Source organism: Augochlora pura, chromosome 7 (genome assembly GCF_028453695.1).
Source record: "Augochlora pura isolate Apur16 chromosome 7, APUR_v2.2.1, whole genome shotgun sequence".
Lineage (NCBI taxonomy): Eukaryota > Metazoa > Arthropoda > Insecta > Hymenoptera > Halictidae > Augochlora > Augochlora pura.
The window spans coordinates 40,047,003-40,067,786 of NC_135778.1; the positions used below are offsets into that span (position 1 = coordinate 40,047,003).

At 36.8% G+C, this 20,784-nt stretch overlaps 1 protein-coding gene across 1 annotated transcript in view; it reads right to left on the minus strand.

Annotated features, from left to right (window-relative positions):
• LOC144472395 (serine/threonine-protein kinase PLK1) overlaps positions 1 to 20,784 on the minus strand; it is a 36,602-nt gene that overhangs the window by 6,575 nt on the left and 9,243 nt on the right. The window contains exons 2-4 of the mRNA XM_078185442.1: positions 3,549 to 3,653; positions 2,976 to 3,092; positions 294 to 508 (exon numbers count right to left, since the gene is read on the minus strand). Coding sequence (XP_078041568.1) covers positions 294 to 508; positions 2,976 to 3,092; positions 3,549 to 3,653 — 437 coding nt within the window. The remainder of the gene's footprint in view (positions 1 to 293; positions 509 to 2,975; positions 3,093 to 3,548; positions 3,654 to 20,784) is intronic.

Here is a 20,784-nt window from a genome sequence, read left to right on the forward strand (position 1 = left end):
AGGATTTATTTAAATTTTGTACAATTTCTATTACAATATATGCTTGAATTTGTTTTATAATTTGGGAAATAAATATCTCTTCGCGTGGAAAGGATTATCATTTAAATTCTGCATTTATATTTTAGAAATTAAATTTTTATTATTTTAGGTGTACGCAATGCTTTAAGATTGGTTTTCTGATGTTCACATTAATTAATATAAAAATTAATTTCAAATAAAATGTATACATAAAATTCATTTCCAACTATTTCCAGGCGTTGCACCAGCCGGAAACAGAGAGAAAAAATACTTACACGCGTCTGCGTTGTCCGTCGGGTCTGGTCGCCAGTCCGAAGTCACCGATCTTGACGATCATGCGATCCGATAAGAACATGTTGCCCGGCTTCAAATCTCGATGAACAACTTTCTGGGAGTGGATATACGCGACTCCTCTCACCATTTGCTTCATATAGTAACGTGCTTCCGGCTCCGTGACTTTGCCACGGTACTTCAGCACGTGCATCAGGCTCTGTCAAACGAAAATGACACAGTTTACCATTGTACGGTGTTAGTGGGACAATCTAATCTACGTTATCGTAAAAATATATACAACCGTTGACCCCATTCGCAGTCTAAAGAACGGAAATAACGCGATGTATTCAATTGTAATTTAAACATTATCTGCGAGAAAGGTCTAAGGTTAAAAAGGACCATAATACGAGAGAACAACGTTCGGAAGATTCAAGTACTGTTCGAACGCTGATAAACTATTTTTCTTGGAATTTTTGTGAACAAAAGACCCATCAACTGGTAAACGGTTCCACTATTTGGTACATTGACTATTGTAAAATTAATTTTGATGACAAAACTGTACATCTTATTTCAAAAGCTGTAAACATAACTTTTTATTACACAATTTTACTTGCAACAAAAGATGAAAATTTATTGTTCATTGTACTAATTATCTAAGGCTTTTTATAAACAATTCTGTGAAACTAGATCTGCGAGGAAAGTGTCCTTATAATTTTGGAAAGCTTTCGTAGAGCAAGGTGTTAAAAAGTATTTATCTCCCCCGAAAGGATTAAATTCGAAAGAATTAAATTGAGATTAATATAAGTAATAAATATAAATGTAAGTAAACGAAGATAATCGAGAAACGAAGATCATATCGTGACATCAAGGAAATGATTAAGAACGAAAAAGTGGTAATCATCGTAGCGGAAGGGGTAAACTATTTACCTTCAATCCTCGGAGGTTACATTAAGGAAATTTTCTGTAATAAGAAGAACCTCGACGGACCTAACAGGCAATTTCCAGTTTCGATATCGCAGTTGGAAGCCATCTAGCCAATTTTCTTGCTGGTTTGCCGCGCGGCCGAGCGAATACGTATACACCGGTTAAAGTTAATGATTTGAGAAGCGGTTAATAATCGAGCGATTAGTTGTCGTTCCAGTGCATCCTAACGGTACAAACGAGTGGACAGATCAGCTGTGGAGAGTGCAAGTGCTCGTTCCCTTTTCTGACCGCGGAGGAATACCGGGATTTCAGGCGGCCACGATTCTCCACTAACAATATTATAAATGAAACATATTATAAATAAATAAATAAATGAATAAATAAATAAGTAAATGATGCTACGTTTTACTACGAATTTTTTATACTATTTCTTCAGTTTTCTAAACTTCTTTCGTACGTTATTTAAAATAATAAGTAATCGTACAATCGATGTAAAAATTTACCAAAGGCTAAACAGGACGTTTCACTCATTTTATTATAACAATAATTTTTATTGGGGCGATTTTACTGAATCAATTTTCCAAATGGAAATAAAATTAATTTTCTTAAATCACAGAAGTCGTGCAAAATATTAAATATATTTTATTTTTCTGTATATTTGTACGTTTCAATGTCCTGCGACTTTATTGCAACGTACACTGTAGTAATCCGTTATCTATACCACCTGATATAGTCGGTTCATCTCGATACACGATATTCCCAAGTGTTCCACAAAGGAAATGGGGTTAAGTCTGGAGGCCAGGCCGGCCACACAGTTGATTCTTCGCGTTCTATTCATCGATTTAGGTGAAGTTTATTAAGTACGCCCCTTATTTTTCAAGCGTGACGCGCCGGGCTTCCTTCATGCTGCAACCGTATTTAACCCCTTGCACTGTGATTCCTCTCACGCTACGTCCATTAGCACTTATTTATCCTTTATATTTTTCTTAATAGGAAGATGGACAATTTTCGTTTCTTTTATTGTCGTTAGGTAATTTTATTTATAGAATTTGATAAGAGGATAATTTATTTTGATTTAGATAATTTCTTCTCTTTTATTATCTTCGGTAAAAATACCCCTTTGCAAAATATAGCAAAATTTTGTAACAGCAGACCCAAGCCTGTACTCCTACACACCGTATTTAATCGAAATTGGTTATAGTGGCATCGAAATTTTTTTTTGTGTACAATTTTTTCGCGTGTCGACCCGATTCCGACTGTCAGCGACGCCGTCAAAGATTCGTCCGCGCCGAGGGTGGAGGAAGGTCCTATCATTGTCGGACCACCGGAGAACGGACTCAAAAGGTTTCGCTTGTGTGCGGCGCGTCTATTTCAAGGCGAACGTATAAATTCGTGTTGGCTCCGAAGAAACGAGCGACAAAGCAATTCCGTTTCTTTAAATGGACCGTAAATACTGGCGCAGAGAGTCCGGTGGCTCCCCTTTGAGTTAGCTGCGGCTGATCTCTCCGGCGCGAGTGAAGAGCAAAAGAGAGAGAGAGAGAGAGAGAGAGAGAGAGAGAGAGAGAGGAGAAGAGAGAGAGAGCTTTTATCTAACAGGTACGCGAACTTCTCTCATTCTTCGAATACAACGGGGATATCCCGGGGGCCCCGAGCACGAAAGGAGACGGTTGGGAAATTCTTGCGAGCGAGCGTATAGAGGAGAATGTACCGTAGGAAACTGCGCGAGCGCGGTGGGCAGGTAGGCATGGGACACACGATACCTTTCGAGGACAGGCCTCCAGAAGCATGTACACGTTCAGGTTATCCTCGAAGTAGTGATGCATCTGGACAACGTTCACGTGGTTCAGCTCCTTGTGGATCATGATCTCGCGGGCGATCTGCAAACGATGTATCGTTATTGTTGTTACCCTTTCGGCGGCCGCTGCACAACAAATCACCGCTCGAAGTCTATTTTACAATTTTTATAATAATTAATTTAGTTCTGATTATTCTTCTTAAAAATCTGTTACTAACCCTTTACCGTACTTTAGCGGTACTATAATATATACTAACAGCGTACTACAAGCTGTTAGGTATTAATTTAAAGCGTCATAGAGTTTTTCTGATCGGAGAGAATTAATTTCTACGCTTGAAAGAAGATTCTTACCGTTATAGGTTAAATAATAAAAAGATTCAATAATATATGAGAATTATAGGGGTTGCAAAAAACTCGCAATAATGAGTGAAATAAATGTAACATAATATAGTAAAATAAATATAACATAATAGTAAAATATATGTAACATAATAGTAAATTAAATATAACATAATAGTAAAATGAATAATATACGAACCTTCTGCATATGAATTTTCTGCATCCGATTTTTTGGAATTATTTTGCAAGCGTATTCGTTTCCATTGCTGACGTCAGTCATCAGGTAAACTCTCGCGAAGCCACCCTGCAACACAGAAATTAAACACGTGTCAGTAACAATCAACTGAATTCAATTCCCTCGTAAATAATGAACATAAAATAATATTGTATAATTTTCTGGCAATAAATAAATGTGTTAAATTGTACTATAAGCTCCAATATTATTATATAAATCTTTAAATATTAAATACCGTTCGCGATTAATAAGATAAATAATTATTTACTTGGCATGCCTTTGAACAAAATCGTGACACGGTTTCCCCGAAATATTTGAACGCGCCTCGTAACGCCTTATAATTCGTCGAAACCAGACAAGGTATAGGAAAGTCGAAAAATGATGGTCTCGAAAACGAGGACCCGAAACTAGATTCCACAATTTCTCCTGCAGCATCCGTTCGGCGTTACCCGAGTGAAAGGTTTCCTTCCTCGCGGAACGCTTGCTTTCGTTCCTCGGGGAACATCTTTCAATTATCGTTTATTGCTTCGCCACGGTAGATTTGCCGGGCAATGAAAGTAAAAACAGTTTCCACGGCGCCGCCGTGTCGTCGTCGTCGTCGTCGTCGACGCCGTGCCACTTCGCGGAGTTTTGCAAATCACGCTTCTTTCGCGCAGAAATCTCCGCCACGGCGAAACAAACAGACATGTAACAAGCGTTTGTCTCTCGCTTTCGAACTTCGATGGGACAGCTGCGCGTTCAAATATTTATTCGTGTATCGATGATACGTCTTTCTATTTGTTGATGGAAGCGGATAGAAACGTTTCTGCATGATCGATGAATTGTGTCGAATGGAAAACTCGGTTATGACGTTTTAGAATCGGAATCTTTGGCGCGGTATTGTTCTTTTAATGCTTTCGCAGCTTGTTGTGGGTGTCAATTTATTTTTCAGCTATGAATGATATTTTTTTTTTCTTAGATTAGTAACTAATGGATTTATAGAAGATGATGATGTAGTTACAGGGTAAATTAGATGTCGCAGTTTTCCGGCACTTTTCCACATTTAGCGGTGTTCCAAAATTTTGAAAAAAATGTGGCTTATTTTGGACATCAAGCAGCATGTTATAGAATTTTTTTCAGATTTTTCAATTACTGTGATTATCAAAAAATGGAAAACCAAAAAATAATCGGAAAATTGAAGATTTCTCGAAAACTAACATATCAGTTATTTTTATATTAATTCCCTGACAAGATACTATCACGGCTCGTGTGCTCAATTTTTTTCAGATTTTTTGCTCGCCTGCAACATTGTCAAAAAAAAAATAAAAACCGAATGATGTTTTTTGCTGTCAAAAAGAAGCTTGTCTAGTTTACCGCGGGTAATTTTAAATGCATCGAAAAGAACAATTTTTTAACCTTGCAAATATGCCATTTAAGCAAGCAAAAAGATTACAATGATCGCTGCTTTCGAAAATCTTGTCAGTTTATTGGAAACGGGGAACGTGTAATAACGAAGTTCGACGTGCGATCGCTTGGTAAACAAGCGCGCGGCGACGGGCTCTCGTCGGTTCCCTCTCGGGTTAAAAAGGGGTGTCCCGTGCATTTACTGGGCCGATTGCCAGAATAACTCGTTCGAAAATATCCCCCCCGACGTTACGAAAACTTCGCTCTGTCGCGGCTGTGACGTCACGTGATCGAACAGGATTATCCGTACGGTAGACGATTACGACAACAAAGAAGCTAAATGGAATCGTTAACGATTGCGCGGGGCCGGTGGTATCTCCTAGTCTTCGGCGCGCGTGCCGCGAGCACGTACTTTAAAAATAAATAAACTAAATAAACATTTTCGGGAGTACATGATTTCACTGTCTGAAACATTGTAAAAATGTTATAATAAAAAAAGGGTTAAAGTAAAATGGAATTTCTCTCCGTATTTGGTAATTAACTTTAATCCTTGTACAACGAAAGTATATAAAATATTTTATTGAAATATTTAAATTGACGTGAACGTAAAACGTTTTATCACATTTTCTTATAGTCGTTGAAGAGCTTCGAGAGTGTGACGTAACAATTTTTATAAATCTTCATCTGCAAAAACAGCGAATATAACAAGGTCTCTAATTTTATTTTAATTTGCGTGTAGAGCAATTATACGTCCGATTCGTTCAAATCGCAAAATAATTTCAGACTTCCTTCTATTCAGCCGATTACAATGTCTCGAACTTCCTTGTTCATAATAATTCTTTGTCGTAAGAAGAAAATTTATATTTATCGCATATCTACGATTATTATATTAATATTATAAAAATAAAATTCAATTTAGATTTTAAGTATTTAGTATAGTCTGTTCTTTCATTCAAATTCTAATTAATTAAAAAAGTATAGTTGATGCGACGTAAAATACTAGTTAAAAAAAAGCAGAAGATATATGTATATACACGGTATATCAAAGTTATATTTATTAAAAAACTTTATTAAAATCGTAAATAATAGCTATTTAATGATTTTTTAATTAACGACTTTGTACCTTTAAATATTGCATATTTATTCTATTTTATTAGTTACCAATTTTATCACTTTGCTCTTACTTGTCTATTCAATAGTTATTATTTTCTATTTTAGCTTTATAACATGAAAAGTTTGTATCGTCGAAATACCGAAAATAAATAAATAAATAAAAATTAATAATTAGATACCTTCAACGGAATATGTCTAAATTGGAGTCGAGTCAGTTCAAAGTCTTCGTGTCGAGTCAGGTCTCGTTAGTGTACGAAAGGGGTTGGGTACCAATTAGTGTTATAAAATCAGATGCTTCAGGCATTTGTACGATAGTATACACAGGGGGAAAAATCACGTGTTGGCGAAGAGAGAGAGAGGGGGGGGGGGGGAGAAATGTCGGATTCAGCAAAACGGGGAAATTCCTGCATCGTCTAGCCGTGCTCGTCACGCGATTTAAATTGCGCTCGAAACACAGAACACGCTGACGTATGTTTGATATATCCTTGCCGACGGCCAGAAAACGGATCGTCCCGGCGACGTGAATTTTTTATTTGGCTAGGTCAAAGCCGCAACGTAAGCTCTGCCCCGGGACCGAAATGAATTTTCAACGTTGCCGGAGATGTCCCTGGCCCGTGCAGGCTTGTAAAACAAGCGAACGTCGTCGCGGTACGAAGCTCTGAAAATTCCGCTACGAAAATGTGACTCGTACATGGGGCTAATGATTCATTTACTGCCATCATTATTACAATTATGCTATGAAAATGTTTGAATTAAATACAACATAATTTACTTACATGTGTAATATTATAATAGTAGGAAATAGTTTTAATTTTTATTACAAGTCCACTATACTTTTATTAAGAATTAATTATAATCGATACGATATTTTCATACTTTCAGTTAAGTTTCACGATCTCACAATTTTTATCTGTGAATGTATAAAAGAGAACCAACATTTCAGTTTAACATACACATCACTTTGAGCTCTAAGAAAAATTGTCCGAATTTCAGACTCGAAACACTTGATATTTGTTATAAATATCAGCAAAAACTACTCCGGACAACTCGAAAGTTACCGAACCTGCACTTATTCCTCGAGATTAGAATGATTTATCGCTTGCTGTCAGTGACGTCAAAAACTCATTAGTCAAAATTAGATTGAGCCATTACTCTCGTCTCGAATTCATATCTTTTCGGGAACTGATTACTCTAGTGGGGTCATTAACCTCTGTTCGAAATACGCGCACGTAATTCTCCATTTTATCTGCGACGAAGATTTTGCACTGCTCAATGAAACGTGTAATCGTAAAATGTTTCAAATAACTATTATTATACTATTATTTAACAAATTTTAAAATATCACGATTTATATGAAAATTTAAGGAAAAATAGCCCAGGAAAAATATTTTTGAAAATTCTACTAGCAATGGCCCAATTTGCACTAAATTTACAGTATAATTTATGAAAATTACAATTAAAGCAAAATATATTCGCACTTACTAATCTCTGCAGGTTAACCAATAAAAACAAATTAATAAAAAATTAGTGTCATCTTTAGCGTCAAATAAAAATCGTAATTTTCTCAGCCTACTTTTATTTCTTTTTTCCCTTTAATATAAAGCCAAACAAACCCATAAAATTTCTCTTTTTCAATGAAAATATAAATCCAGCCGTATACACGAGAAATTAGAGAACGCGAGATTGAAAACTGTAATCCCTGCGGAAATAGCTTCGATATCTCTAAAATAATACAAACACGAATATGACCCCGCTGCGATTTTCGATATCATTCCTCTAGACAAGTTTCATGAACTATAAATGTATAAAGACAGCCGATCTATTTATAAAGAATCCGTCCATTAAAAATTCATCGACGCCTGTTCAAAAAAGACATTCCGACGCGTTATACATATATCGTGCACCGATTCCTGTATACATAATAAATCATCGACCCGAATACATCTCGAATGAAAGCGATACTTCGTCGCGACTATTATTAATCTTCGTTCAATGTTCAATTAATTAGTAGATCGCTGTTTCCGGAATAATTGCATTACGAACACAATAGACGGTATCGAAGCCCATTGACGGTAACAAATCATTTGTAACTTAACTGCAAACGCGCGGAGTGAAGATAAATTAAATTTATTGTATGAACGAACAATTGTGATAGAAACTAATAGTATATTAAGGTAAACTAGTAGTATGTTAACATAAACTAATAGTATAGTAACATAAACTAATAGGATATTAAATTAAATTAATAGTATATTAAATTAATAGTCTATACGCAGGTGATAGATTGTCAGATTTCGCGCCTCGTTCTATTATTTCCAGCGCGAAAACCTCTGTTACCCTTCCGTTTTCAGTTCAGTGTCTCAACAACATTGCAAAGAATGTCTCCGAAATAATTCACCACGAGTACTATAGTAGACCACCCGTACGACACCCGTAGCAATTATGGTCGGCAAAACACAGGACGAGGGTATTTTTGGAATTCGGCTCTGGCAGCCACCTAACTAAACGCATTCTCCGCGCGCGCGCGCGCGTTTCGATTGCCGTTGTCGTTCTGTTAAATAAGTCTAACCAATGAAGAGGAGAGTCATTGTGCCACCCCGTTTCCGTTTAGCGAAATGGACCGACAAAGATTTTAAAATAAGTGGCCGACCGATTCCAACAACACGTGCAACAGCTGCGCGTGGAAACGGATGCACTGTTTGCGTTTGCGGAAGCCTCGCGCCGATCCGTTTGTACGCCGCGCACGTTTCGCCACGATCCTTTGGAAAGAAATATGATATTGTACTAAAAATTTTACGTTGACAGAGGATCTTTCACTTGAATATAGATAACTGAAAATATTAGGGAAATTTTGGAATCCAAAAATGATAAAGAATTACCGTAAATGCATGCGTAATTTTTCTTTCTTTCTGATGCGAGATAATTACGCATGGGTATGCAAAAAATTCGAAAAGTAAAGCTAATTTTTGGGGAAATTTGATTGAAAGACACGCAATACTACAAAACAAAATACGCTGATGAACGCTCGCTGTTTACGCCGTCTGTTCCGCTGTATCGCTCGCTTTGCACTGAGTTCAGAGCAGCGCGTAAACAAAACACGTCCTTCCAGAACGTTCGCAGGACACACGCGGTAAATCCCTACAATAATAATTTGTTAGGTAAGTACATGTTCTTCCACTGCTTTAAGTCATAATCGAACTATATTGTCATCAATATTACAAAAATATTATAATAGATATAAATACGCAATGAATATAAAGTTGCTTTTTCTTCTAAGAAATTATTGCGATTGAATTAGTTCCAGTCATTACGACGGTAAAGAAAATGGCACAGTAAAGGGTTAATTCGTTAACTGGTTGATTGAATAATTACCCGGTTGATTGATTAATTAATCAATTGACTGTGTAATTAACTAGTTAAGAGTAAATACTTTGGCATTCTTTATTAAGTTATCTATTTCATAAAAATATTGCATTTAAACGAAGTAAAAAGGAAATCAAACAAACACAGTATAATTATAGTAACTTGTAAAAAATGTTACAACATAAAACTTCAATCTGAATAATAAATATTCCTTATCTGCGTCATTTTTTACTAAGAAACGACGCAAACTGCTGTCAAAACTTCCACAAAGATAAGAAAATGTTCAGATGCTCGTATTTGTTGACTTAGCTGTGAAAATGTTCGATTTAAAAACGTCGGAGCAAGATGTACGCGCTCGAAGAAAGAGCTCCGTTTCAAAATAAACTCCGATTAGAATCCCTTACAGAAACAGCATTGATCACGTTATTGAAAACGAGACTGTAACGTGTTCCACCATTCTTTTAAATAGCTGTTCTATATTTGTAATTTCACTTTGTGAATGGAACCAGTATATTGCCGTTGATAAATCATGAACAGGGATAAATACCGTATCAAACCAGTTGGCCACCTTTCGCTAAACGACTATCAAACGATCAAGTTTTTAATAAAATAAAATATTTTGAAGGAGGAATAAAATCTTGAGATATAAAACGAATATATCTATAAAACAAATTTATCTATAAAACGAATATATCTATAAAACAAATTCTCGATTAGCGAATCGAGCTTGTTTACCAATCGAGATTGAGTTCTACAGGTGCGTAAATCATCCAGCAGTTTTCTCGCTCGTTTCTGGAAGTTATCAACCAGGTGAAAGCAAACGATACAAGAGTTTTCGATCGAGTTATTCGACCGCCTTTTATTTTGATCGATACAGTCGCCCGGTTGCAAAAGCGTAACTGGCATGAATCACACTGGGGCCAGGCCGACACGGATAAACCGAGCACGTGTTGCAAAAGTCCGACCCGCGTCGGATTCATTGATTGCCGCGCGTACCGATATCGTCGGCGGTGCTCCTCTCATTTTCGCGCGAGCCCTCGCAGACAGCAATTTCCACGTGCAGACGCGCGTCTAAAATTACAGATTCGATTTGACAGGCGGCCAGAAAACTGTTTCTATTTATCGCTGAATAAGGAGCGCGCCGAAACTTGTAAACTTGTTCGGACGTGTCACCCCCGGGGGCGGAATCGCTCTAATTTCGCGCGTTCCTCCCGCCTTTCCATTTACCTTGACACCATTTTCACCAACTACTTCGACCATTTTTCCATCGGTTTTTCCTCCTTTTTTATAGTTTCACCGTTCGCGATTAATAGGTTAATCAAAGAGATTCCGCCTCTACTCGTTTATTGGACATCCCGCGAGATTATACACTCGGGACAACTTTCTTACGAGCTTGCCACTTTCTAAAGCAACAATCGTGAAACTACAAAAATTCTTTGTCCCGTTCGTCGAATTTTCCTTCGCGCGCTTGTAAACGATAATTAAGCGAATAATTTCACTGATTTGAAACGAGATGATAAGACGGACTTTCCACGGCAAAAAGAATAAAAGAGGCACAAAATGATAATTACTGTTATGTGATTATTATTCTAAAAGATCTGTTAATAAAATCTGTTAATTTTTATTTCATTCCAGTCTGTTGCGAGGAGGACAATTTTTATTTTGCACAATAGTGGAAGACGTTAGTCAATCGATATGTTACAGAAATATTATTATTCTTTGACTCTATATTTTATAAATAATTTTTTTAATCTGTTTGAAATGCTAGATAAATAAAAAATAATTCTATTAAAATTCTAAATAAAAATTCTATTATTTGCGGTGTCTGTAATTCGAGTGGCGAGTTTGGTCTTTTATAACAGATTCTATAAACTGTAAAATTAAATTAACAAATGCAAAATCGCGACAGTCGTGATAAACAAATATCTAAAATTCGATTTTCGAGTGTGGTCTCTTTTAAAACTCTGTATAAACTGTAAAATTAAATTAACAAATCCGAAATCGCGTTATAAACAAAGTTTAATCGCACAATAGGAAACAAGCGTGAAAGATGTACTAACAGATCAATTAGAAAAAGCGATACCGTACGCGGGACGTTTTCTTCGGAATTGAATCTTAGCAATCGACGTGGTTCCCGGCATACCAGAGAAACCGGTCACGAGAATTTTCTCGTTGTGGCCGGTGCATATGAACGGGTGATCAGCATTTAAAATTTTTGCACCTCGCCGACAGAAACGGGATTTCCTAAGCGGACACGCGAAGCCAAAATGGCTTCGTGCGACAACTTGTCGCCCCAGAAATCGAACAAGGTTAACGAATCGCGCGGTACGTACACCAATCCTTTACGTAACGACGATCGCAAATTGCACATTAAATCCTATCACGATGTCCCAAGCATTTCTAAGAATTTCCAATGCGTTTGTTGATCTCCATTTCTCATTGGTTAAACTTGCTTTTCTTCTAAAATTACAAGTATGAAAAAAGAATAATTTTAACAAATCTTAAATTTTTACTTGGAGTCAGTTTGTTATATTCAAGTGCTTGAAAATTCTCGTATATATAACGTTAATAAACGAAAATTTTTAACGTAATTGTAAAGAACAAGAAATTAAATACAAAATAATTTTTAACCTTAACAACTGATTATGAAATTACTATAAATTACATATTACTTATTATTATTATGATTATAATAATTCCTAGATCGATGTTTCGTAATAAAATTCTGGTAATTTAAAGAACAATGATAGCAACAAAATAGTTCAAACAAATTAACTAGTCCGTGATTAAATATTATTATTAATAATGTTTTCTATATTAGTCTGAATCACAGCATATTTAATTTTATTCAGTTTTCATTCGTCTCGATTAATTGGACGTTTTTATTATTTATTACTTTATCATTTTTATTATTTATTAATTTCCCCAAAGGTCAATAAGCCCTCTCCGACGGACGCATTTATTTCCCGAGTCCTTCGAGACGTGTCGAAATCTGGCAGACGCGGATCATTGTCTGGGAAGACGAAACCTGAAAACAGAACCGTCGTCCTCCACATAAATTTAGGTATCGCACTATAATCGCAGTTTGCTCCGGCGACGCGTTACCGTTAAATCGGGCACTCCGTTCGACGTTAGCTCCGAGGAAAACGTTCGAAGGCCGGGACACGCGATAATTGCTTAATTAATGGCTCCCCGTAAAAGCTGGACTTGAACTTTCGAAGACTTCAATGGCGTCGAGCTGAGACCTTCGGGGAAAGGATTTCCTCGCCGTAAATTTTCTTAACGATCGACTCTATCGAGTCATTGTCGTTGATTCTTCTTCGCGCACGTGCACTTCTTTTTACAAAGTTTCTTAACTTTTCGAGCAAGGTAGACAACAAAGCATAATGTTGCCGCCACGGTGAGCGTTATCATTAGACCTCTAACCTATAAAATTTTAAGAGATTTCAACGACGATTAACCTCGCATTATTTCATTTTAATTTTTTGGAGTTAGTTAGAGGGGGTTGCGAACTTACCCGCGAGCTATTTGTTATAAATAAATAGGTATAGAGGGAGGAATTTGACGAAACCGGTGGGCAGCCTCCATGGCAACTTCGGGCGCAAGTGGTGCACGATGAAGATATTAAAAGCTCTCCTCGATATCGAGCCTTGGGATCAATAAGAGACGTTTGTTTAATTGAATGTACAGGGTGCTTCAGGTAACTGGGCCAAGGTATTAGCTATTCTGAGTGAAGTTCCGAAAAGATCGTTTTACGCTGCGAAGGTATTAAATGTCTTCATTACTGTGAAATTAGTCGACGAAAACTCGAATCTTTGCACTCGATTTTAACCTTTTACAGTCTGAGGGACCACTAAAATTATTCTACCACGTCCCAAGATAATTATACCAATAAAGCTCAGATTTAAAAAATTGTTAACTAGTAAAATTACTGATAGGAGTCACAAGAGTCAATTTTCTATGCATAAAAGTGTATTTTATTTCAAATTTGCGGCTAAAATGGCTTTGAGTGCAGAAAGGGTTAACACGCGATGCTCAGAATTATTACAATATTTTTTTCTATTCTATTTTGTCTGACTTCAATTCTTGATCTTCTGCTTACATATTTTTATTTTGCATACATTTTTATATTTCTCTTCTCTCGCCGTTTCTGCGCTTAGTAACGTGATCGCATGGGACGAGGACGTTTCACGGATGCCGTGTAATTGCTGTCAATATTTTTGTTCGAGCGAAGGGTAAAAAATTCCGAACGAAGGTAAAATACCTGACCGTCGGTTGCTATCCTTACGTTGACTAGCGCGCACGGGACGTCAAAGAGGGTACGTAATCCCGTGTAATGGATCAATGACCTTGTCGCTTTGAAGACCGTAAACATTAAAAATTATCTCATTCGTAAAGCAGTCTTCCTTGTATTTCAATCGGAGGCTCACGCAACTTTTATTTATATTCGAGGTCCGCTTCCTAGTTTTTAATATAGCGCGATTAATGAGAGACTGAAAGGTTTGAAAAAATTGTAACTTTGAACTAAAAATTGCTAAAAGCAATTCTATACTAATTACAAAAGTAAATCGAATTGACAAGCGTTAACGAGGTACTTTTTAACGATGCTACTCCCAAGCAATTGTTAACAGCAGCAGGTTAAAACGAGTCAAGTGAAAGTGATTCGCGTTCTCGCATTCCATGTTTAGCATTATTATCTAACAAAGCTTATAATTGGAAGGTGGCCTGTTACCGCACAGATCAAAAAATAAATTATTTAACCAGTTCCATCGCTACAAACTAACAACTAGTATAACTTCAATATTATTACAGTTATAAAGACACGTGCAATATCCAACCGAAGACCATAGCACAGTTCAGTGTCTCATGATGAATCATTCAGCACAGATCCGTGTTTTACATCATCATCATTCCTAGAAGAATGGTAAAGAGCGATTAGAAAACTGACGATCCGTAGAGATAGTCATTCTATCGAGAATACAGATGTAATCGGCGGAGGACAAAAGTGGCGGAAGCCTTCGAAAATATTTAACCCTTTGCACTCGAAGCCATTTCAACTAGAAATAATTTCTTTGGCTTATAGTATCTTCATTTTATATAATAAAATTCGGTTTATGCATATTTTTAATTGATTCTTGTCGTGCGTGTTAAGATAACATAACCTTCACAATATTTAAGATGCAAATGTTATTAGTATAGAGATCATTTTACAATTTTATAGTGCCTCAAAGTCACCGCTCGAGTGGAAAGGGTTAATCGTTGCGACGATTACTCGAATCGAGAAAATATGCAGAATATCAAACGCAAAAAGAGTGTAGTGCGCGGGTTTCAGCACCAAATTATTCACCGCTGGCTAAAATAAACTGATTCGTTTTATTTGAACAGCTGAAAAAATAATCTCCCACGCGGTGCTTGTGTTTTTGACTAAATCGCAGCTTTTTTCTATTCGTTTCTGCATTCGCCAACGCACAATGTGTATAATAAAACAAATACCGTGATGTGCCGACACATTTCACGGCTTTGATAAATTCAAAAGCGAAGCTGCGAGAAACAAAATTCATATCTCACCAATTTTTTAGAGAACTTTTGTTCTCTTAAGATTATTATTATTATTATTATTATTTGTTTAATATGATACAGAAGAATTTTGCTATTACATATAGCTATATACATTAGGTAACGGCAAGTATAATTTACATGATGACGTAATTATGTCAGTAGATTAATTAATGATATGTCAGTAAGTTAGTTATGTCAGTACCTAATTATTGATATATCAGTGTGTTGATTAATGAATGCTCCAAGTTAATTATCGAAGGAATAAATATATTATATTATTCAGAGAGAATAAAATAGAGTATAATAAATATAAATATAAATTAAACTAGTTTGCTATTCCAGTATCTTCTTATCGAGCATCTCAAAATTCTTAGCAAGCCATGATTTCACCTTAATGGTTTCACTCGAACTCTGCCTCATCGACGACGTCCATCCTTGCCACATTATACCTGAACCTCTGCCACGTCATCTACTCTGACCTGACCATACTGTCCCTTATAATGTATAAAAGGAACGTTTTTATAGTTGTCAATGTTTTTAAACACTATCTCGGACGGAGGCAACTGAATAAAAAAATATTACAACAAATTCATCCCCTATTCATCCCTCTACTTTGTTATACTAGGAATTACGAACTACTCTGTGCAATAGATATTAAAATTATTATTATAAGAGTTTTGTGAAAAGGCTTAACCCTTTTCGGACGAGAGGCGGCAGTTGGTATTTATGTTAAAATAATTTGTATATAAATTAAATAATTGTATATAACTGCATACAATCGTATATAAATTATATTTGCATTATACACAAATTAAAATAATTCATTCTGCTACCTCGCCTGATCAAAAAAGTCGTTGTCCGCTAAGGGTTGATTTTTCAGCAGCTATGCAACCTCCGCTAAGACAAATTAAACGATAGATACCGGCATTTGCTTTTACCTCGCCAACAGCCACGACGTTCTGTTATCCAACGAACAGAGAAAACGTTTCCCTAGATCGAAGGGGTGAGGACACCAACAAACGACAAGTCGAGGAGAGCCCTTCAACGGCCTCGAGCGGAAAATTTACTTTGTTCTGATTCCAGTGGTCCACAGTCGGCTCTCTTGGGTTTTCCCTGGTAATTTCCTACGGAACTCTCTCCTCTCCCTGTCCGCTGGTTATTAGGCTTGCTTAGAGAAATAAAAATAGTCTCCGCGAACGTGGAAACAAAGGGTCGTCACAAGTGCTTTGTTATCGGAGAAACAGACGACGCTACAAGAAAGTCAAAGCTTTCGCGGCAACGTTAAGGATGCAATTTTTACTTTGTAAGCTTTATTTATTATTTATTATTGATCGAGCATTAATTATTGGCCTGATGTACATGGAAGCAATATACTTTATATTCAATAAATAATCTTAACAGTTATTAAGTATAATAAAAATTTATTCGTATCAATGCAGAGAAACCAGATAAAAATTTATCGAATTAATGTGTAGTCTCAGAAAGTGTATAATTAGAGAGTGATTGCTACGTATTTTTAATGCAAAAGTTTTCAAGATTACAGAGTAATTTACCATATAAAGTTACAATATTAGAGTATCGAAAATATTAGAAAAATTTAAGAGCACTTTCAAAAGATTAAAATTAAAATTATTAAAAGAAGAAATACGTTTTTATTTTAATATAATAATTTACTTTAATTACTAATTGTCTTACTTTAATTAATAATTGTCACTGAAATTTCTGACAGAATTTTCGACATATATCGACGATAAATCGAAAGACGGATACAAAGTAATCGCGACTGAAGAAACAACGCGGAGAAATGGAACTTGACTGAAAATATTTGCATACTTTGATTAAAGTATAATAAAGACCTAGATAGGCAACGTTACAAATTAGTTACTACTTATTTGAATCTTAAAAGGATGCAAACGAATCCACCGAAGTTGCGCCGCTTCCTCTGCACTGCAACGAAGAATATTTTTTTTGCGTAACCGTTAATTCACGATAACAAAAAAGCCCCGTTTCTCGGTTCCCGTGAAAGTACGCGCGCGAGAGAGATCACGTGCCGCGTCTATCGCTCAAAGCATAAACGCGCACGCTCTAATTTCTTTGCGAGCACGTACATACATAATTATCGTCGATTACGCGTCGCTTCCCACTATGCCTACTGGCCGGTTACTTTTTCGGAATAATTCTATTAACAAATGTCACGCTCTGCTTGAAAGAAGCCGAGTTATCTTGTTGCGAGCCGCAACGGAAACTGAGAGAAGAGAAGTTGAGGAGATCGACTTCGACAAAAAACGGATAGTACGATTTCGCTTCGTGCTAATCTCGTTTCAAGACCGAGAGAGCCAAGACGCGATATACCCGGTTATGTCACGCACGAATAATCGTTAAATAATTATCGAAACCGTTCGGCCATTGACACTGCGCCGTTATTTCAACCTCCCGCGATAATGGCTTCCTTTGCTTGCAAAATGTATTTATAGTATTAATTAACAAATATATATAGAATTCATTACCAAAATTATGTCTGGTATTTATATTCAGATATTTATATCTATTTAATTAGCTCGTTCTTATAATATAAATGAAATTTAATTCATGCGAATCTTAATGATAATTAAAATAAAGATTATTTGAATATTTAATTTAAATTCGAAGTGAAAATTACGAACATTATTGATGTAATATATCTGGAGTTTTCTCTAGGAGAAATTATTATTAAGCAGTTAACAACATTTCCAACAGCGCTAATTGCGTGCAGCACGGTAATACTTTAAAAAAATTAACTGATTCGCACACAAATTAATGAACTCTGCCGAGCGTAAATGAAATGTATCTCAGACAAACCGAAGACTGATTTATACCTGTCCGTTACGTATTTTGAAACAGCTAATTAGAATTTCATGATAAAATTCCAACCTGCCATTAATTTCGCGATTATACCTTCCCGAATGAATTGCGCGAATCTTTCTCGTAATTGCCGCGTTTTTCAACAAATCTGCGAATCGTATTTCCTTAACACGGTATTTTGTAGCGAACGGATATAGAACGATAAAACGTAATTACTTCCTCGCAGAGATTGTATTGCCGATTGGCTGTAAATGTAACACTTCGCAAGTTCTGAAGATTTATTTCGGATATAATTATCCCCGGGGGAAAACCGCTATCACGTTTTATAAATTCAGTTCTGGAATTCCGTGATAAAAAATTTCCGAACCCGTTCGATCGCCTTGTACGCTAATTAAAAAATTCCGTAAACACAATCTCCCGAGAGTTCCCTTTCACAGTTACTTACCCTTGACGTTACTCACACCGCTCCGGTGATTCACTCAAATTCTATGCCCGATCGGATCAATGAATCATGAAAACGGGCTATAAGACGGCCCAGGTGCACGAAAATTTCTTATAGTCCCGTCTTACAGAAATACTCGCGCTTAATAGGTTGTTAGGGTTATGTTAAACTGTTAGAAACTATCTTAGAAACGAATAATAGTTTGTTCAGTCAACGAAAATAAATGATTTATTTCGAGCAAATGAGCGTAGATATTAAATATTATTTCAAGTAATATGTTATTTTATTTCATAATTATTCCTATGCCTGTGAATCGAAAATATTATTTTAAATAACATGTTAGGTTATATTACAATTATTTGAAATAATTAGGAGGTTAAATTTCAAGTTTGTGACTGGTTTATGCTCTTTTCCGGTAGACCTAATATTGTCATTATTAACTTCCTTTTAAAATGTTTTAACATGATACCTATTTTTTAAAAACAACCTCTAGAAACACCGTAAAATTTTACCCGCATATGTCTCTGTCTATCCAACAAATTCGCGCGAACCATTCGAGCCATAACCATCGATTCCAATAATCTCGGCATTATATTACCTGGACCCTTTAACAGCCGTGTACCACGTGCAGAGTTGCAGCGCAGTTCGTGTTCCATACAAACGAAGTACAAACCGAAGAAGGCCGTAACAGGTCGTAAAGGGCCCACCTGTGGCAAGCATCTGTTCGAAGTGAAATCTCTCGGCCAGTTCCAGAGAAGCTATAATCGGCTAATTGTGCGGCGACTTTGGGTTTCTATCCAATAGATGTCCACCGTAATGCGGAGAGGAAGGAAAGAGCCGAGGGTACGCGTCTTCATTGGTTACAGGTACGTCGGCAGGTACTGCTACAAAAATTCAACTGCCGGTCGTTTCGTCGCCGAGGTGATGGACGAATAGAAAAAAAAGTGTCCAAATCTGGTAAACAGATGACACGTGACTTTCCTCGCAGATGTTTGTAAACACCGCCTGGTGCGAAGCAGATTCCGAACGGAGATAGAGACGTAATGCGACCACGTTGCTCGCCAGTGGAATTTTGCACCGCTTTTCACACGCAGCTGGAGATGTACGACTCTGCGAATTCTACTACTGTTATCGGTAGGTTTCTTTATTTTTAACGATAAAATGTAGTTGAACAAATTAAGCGATATTAATGGAATAAAATGGCACTTGAAAGAAATCATAAATAAACCGCGGATTTTACGAACTTATGAAGAGGCGGAATCAGTGAAATATAAAACGATAAAAAGATAAAAAGAATGTGAAAGTCTATTAAAATTATTAAATTAGTATATTAAATTTATTAAAAAAAGAAATAAATTGTCAATTGTAATATGAGACAACGTGTGATTCGTTGACGCATCTATTAAAGCGTGCAATAAAAAACATTTACTTAATATTTATTTTTTAAAAAGAATTCTTCAACCATTCCTTAAATTAAATTAATTAATTAAATTGTGCGACGTCTACGACCGATCTCAATTCTCGAACCACAAATATCCTCAAGCACGGCGAAAGTGTGAAGATATCGGCCGGCAAAAAGAGTCCGTGACTTTCGTGCGTGCGGTAAAAGAATACGTGAAACTCGATTTCAGGCTTCGCGATGGAATTTAATGGTACGCTTACGACGAGGTCTAGCCAACTTGAAAAAGCAGAGGCAACGAGACAATGCTCCCCTCTCGCGTAATTGTAGAGTCCTTTAATTGGATAATATACATTTGATAAAATATTCCCTTTGTCTGGTTGAACGAGCTCGGAGCCCCCCTCCGGAGAAGCGTGTTTCCCAAGGAAGCGCGCGCGCGCGGATCTATGAAATTAATTTAATAGACAAGAAGAATTCCGTTCAGCATAGAAAATGATGAGAACCGTGTGGTATCTCGTGCATGTGAACAGCCCCGGCGCGAAAGAACCAGAGGGGGAAGGGGGTAGAGAAAAAAGGGGGGAAACGGGCGGCGAAAAGAAAAAGACCCCGCGCGGTGGAACAGAGAAAGGAGAGGAAGGGGCCCATCCGTTCAACTTATCCCCGGACGGTGGATGCGCGGAACACACGACCGCGGGCCAATCAGTGAAAGGCGTAACGTGTCATTGACACACGTGTATACCCCGCGCGCGCTGACTATACAATAACAAAAGCCCGCGGAACGCCACTTGGCGCACGGGCGAGAAAATAAATTTCTAACGCAGCCGGACGCCATTGTTCCGGAACGAGACGGAAAACTGTAAAAAGAGTCGTAAATTTCGAGTAAATAGGGTATTTTGCGGACGATGTATGCGAAAGCTGCTCTCGGACTCATTATCTCTTCGCACTGAACCAGCGTTCGCGGCCGTGCAACCGGTTCCAAGTCTTTTACAATTATTCAAATTAACTGGATCGGGATCGTTTAATAAATTTCTTTATTCGGTCATGTGTTCCAACAATGCTTGAAGTAAATTAAAACTTCTCTTCTGGTTTTGTACATTATA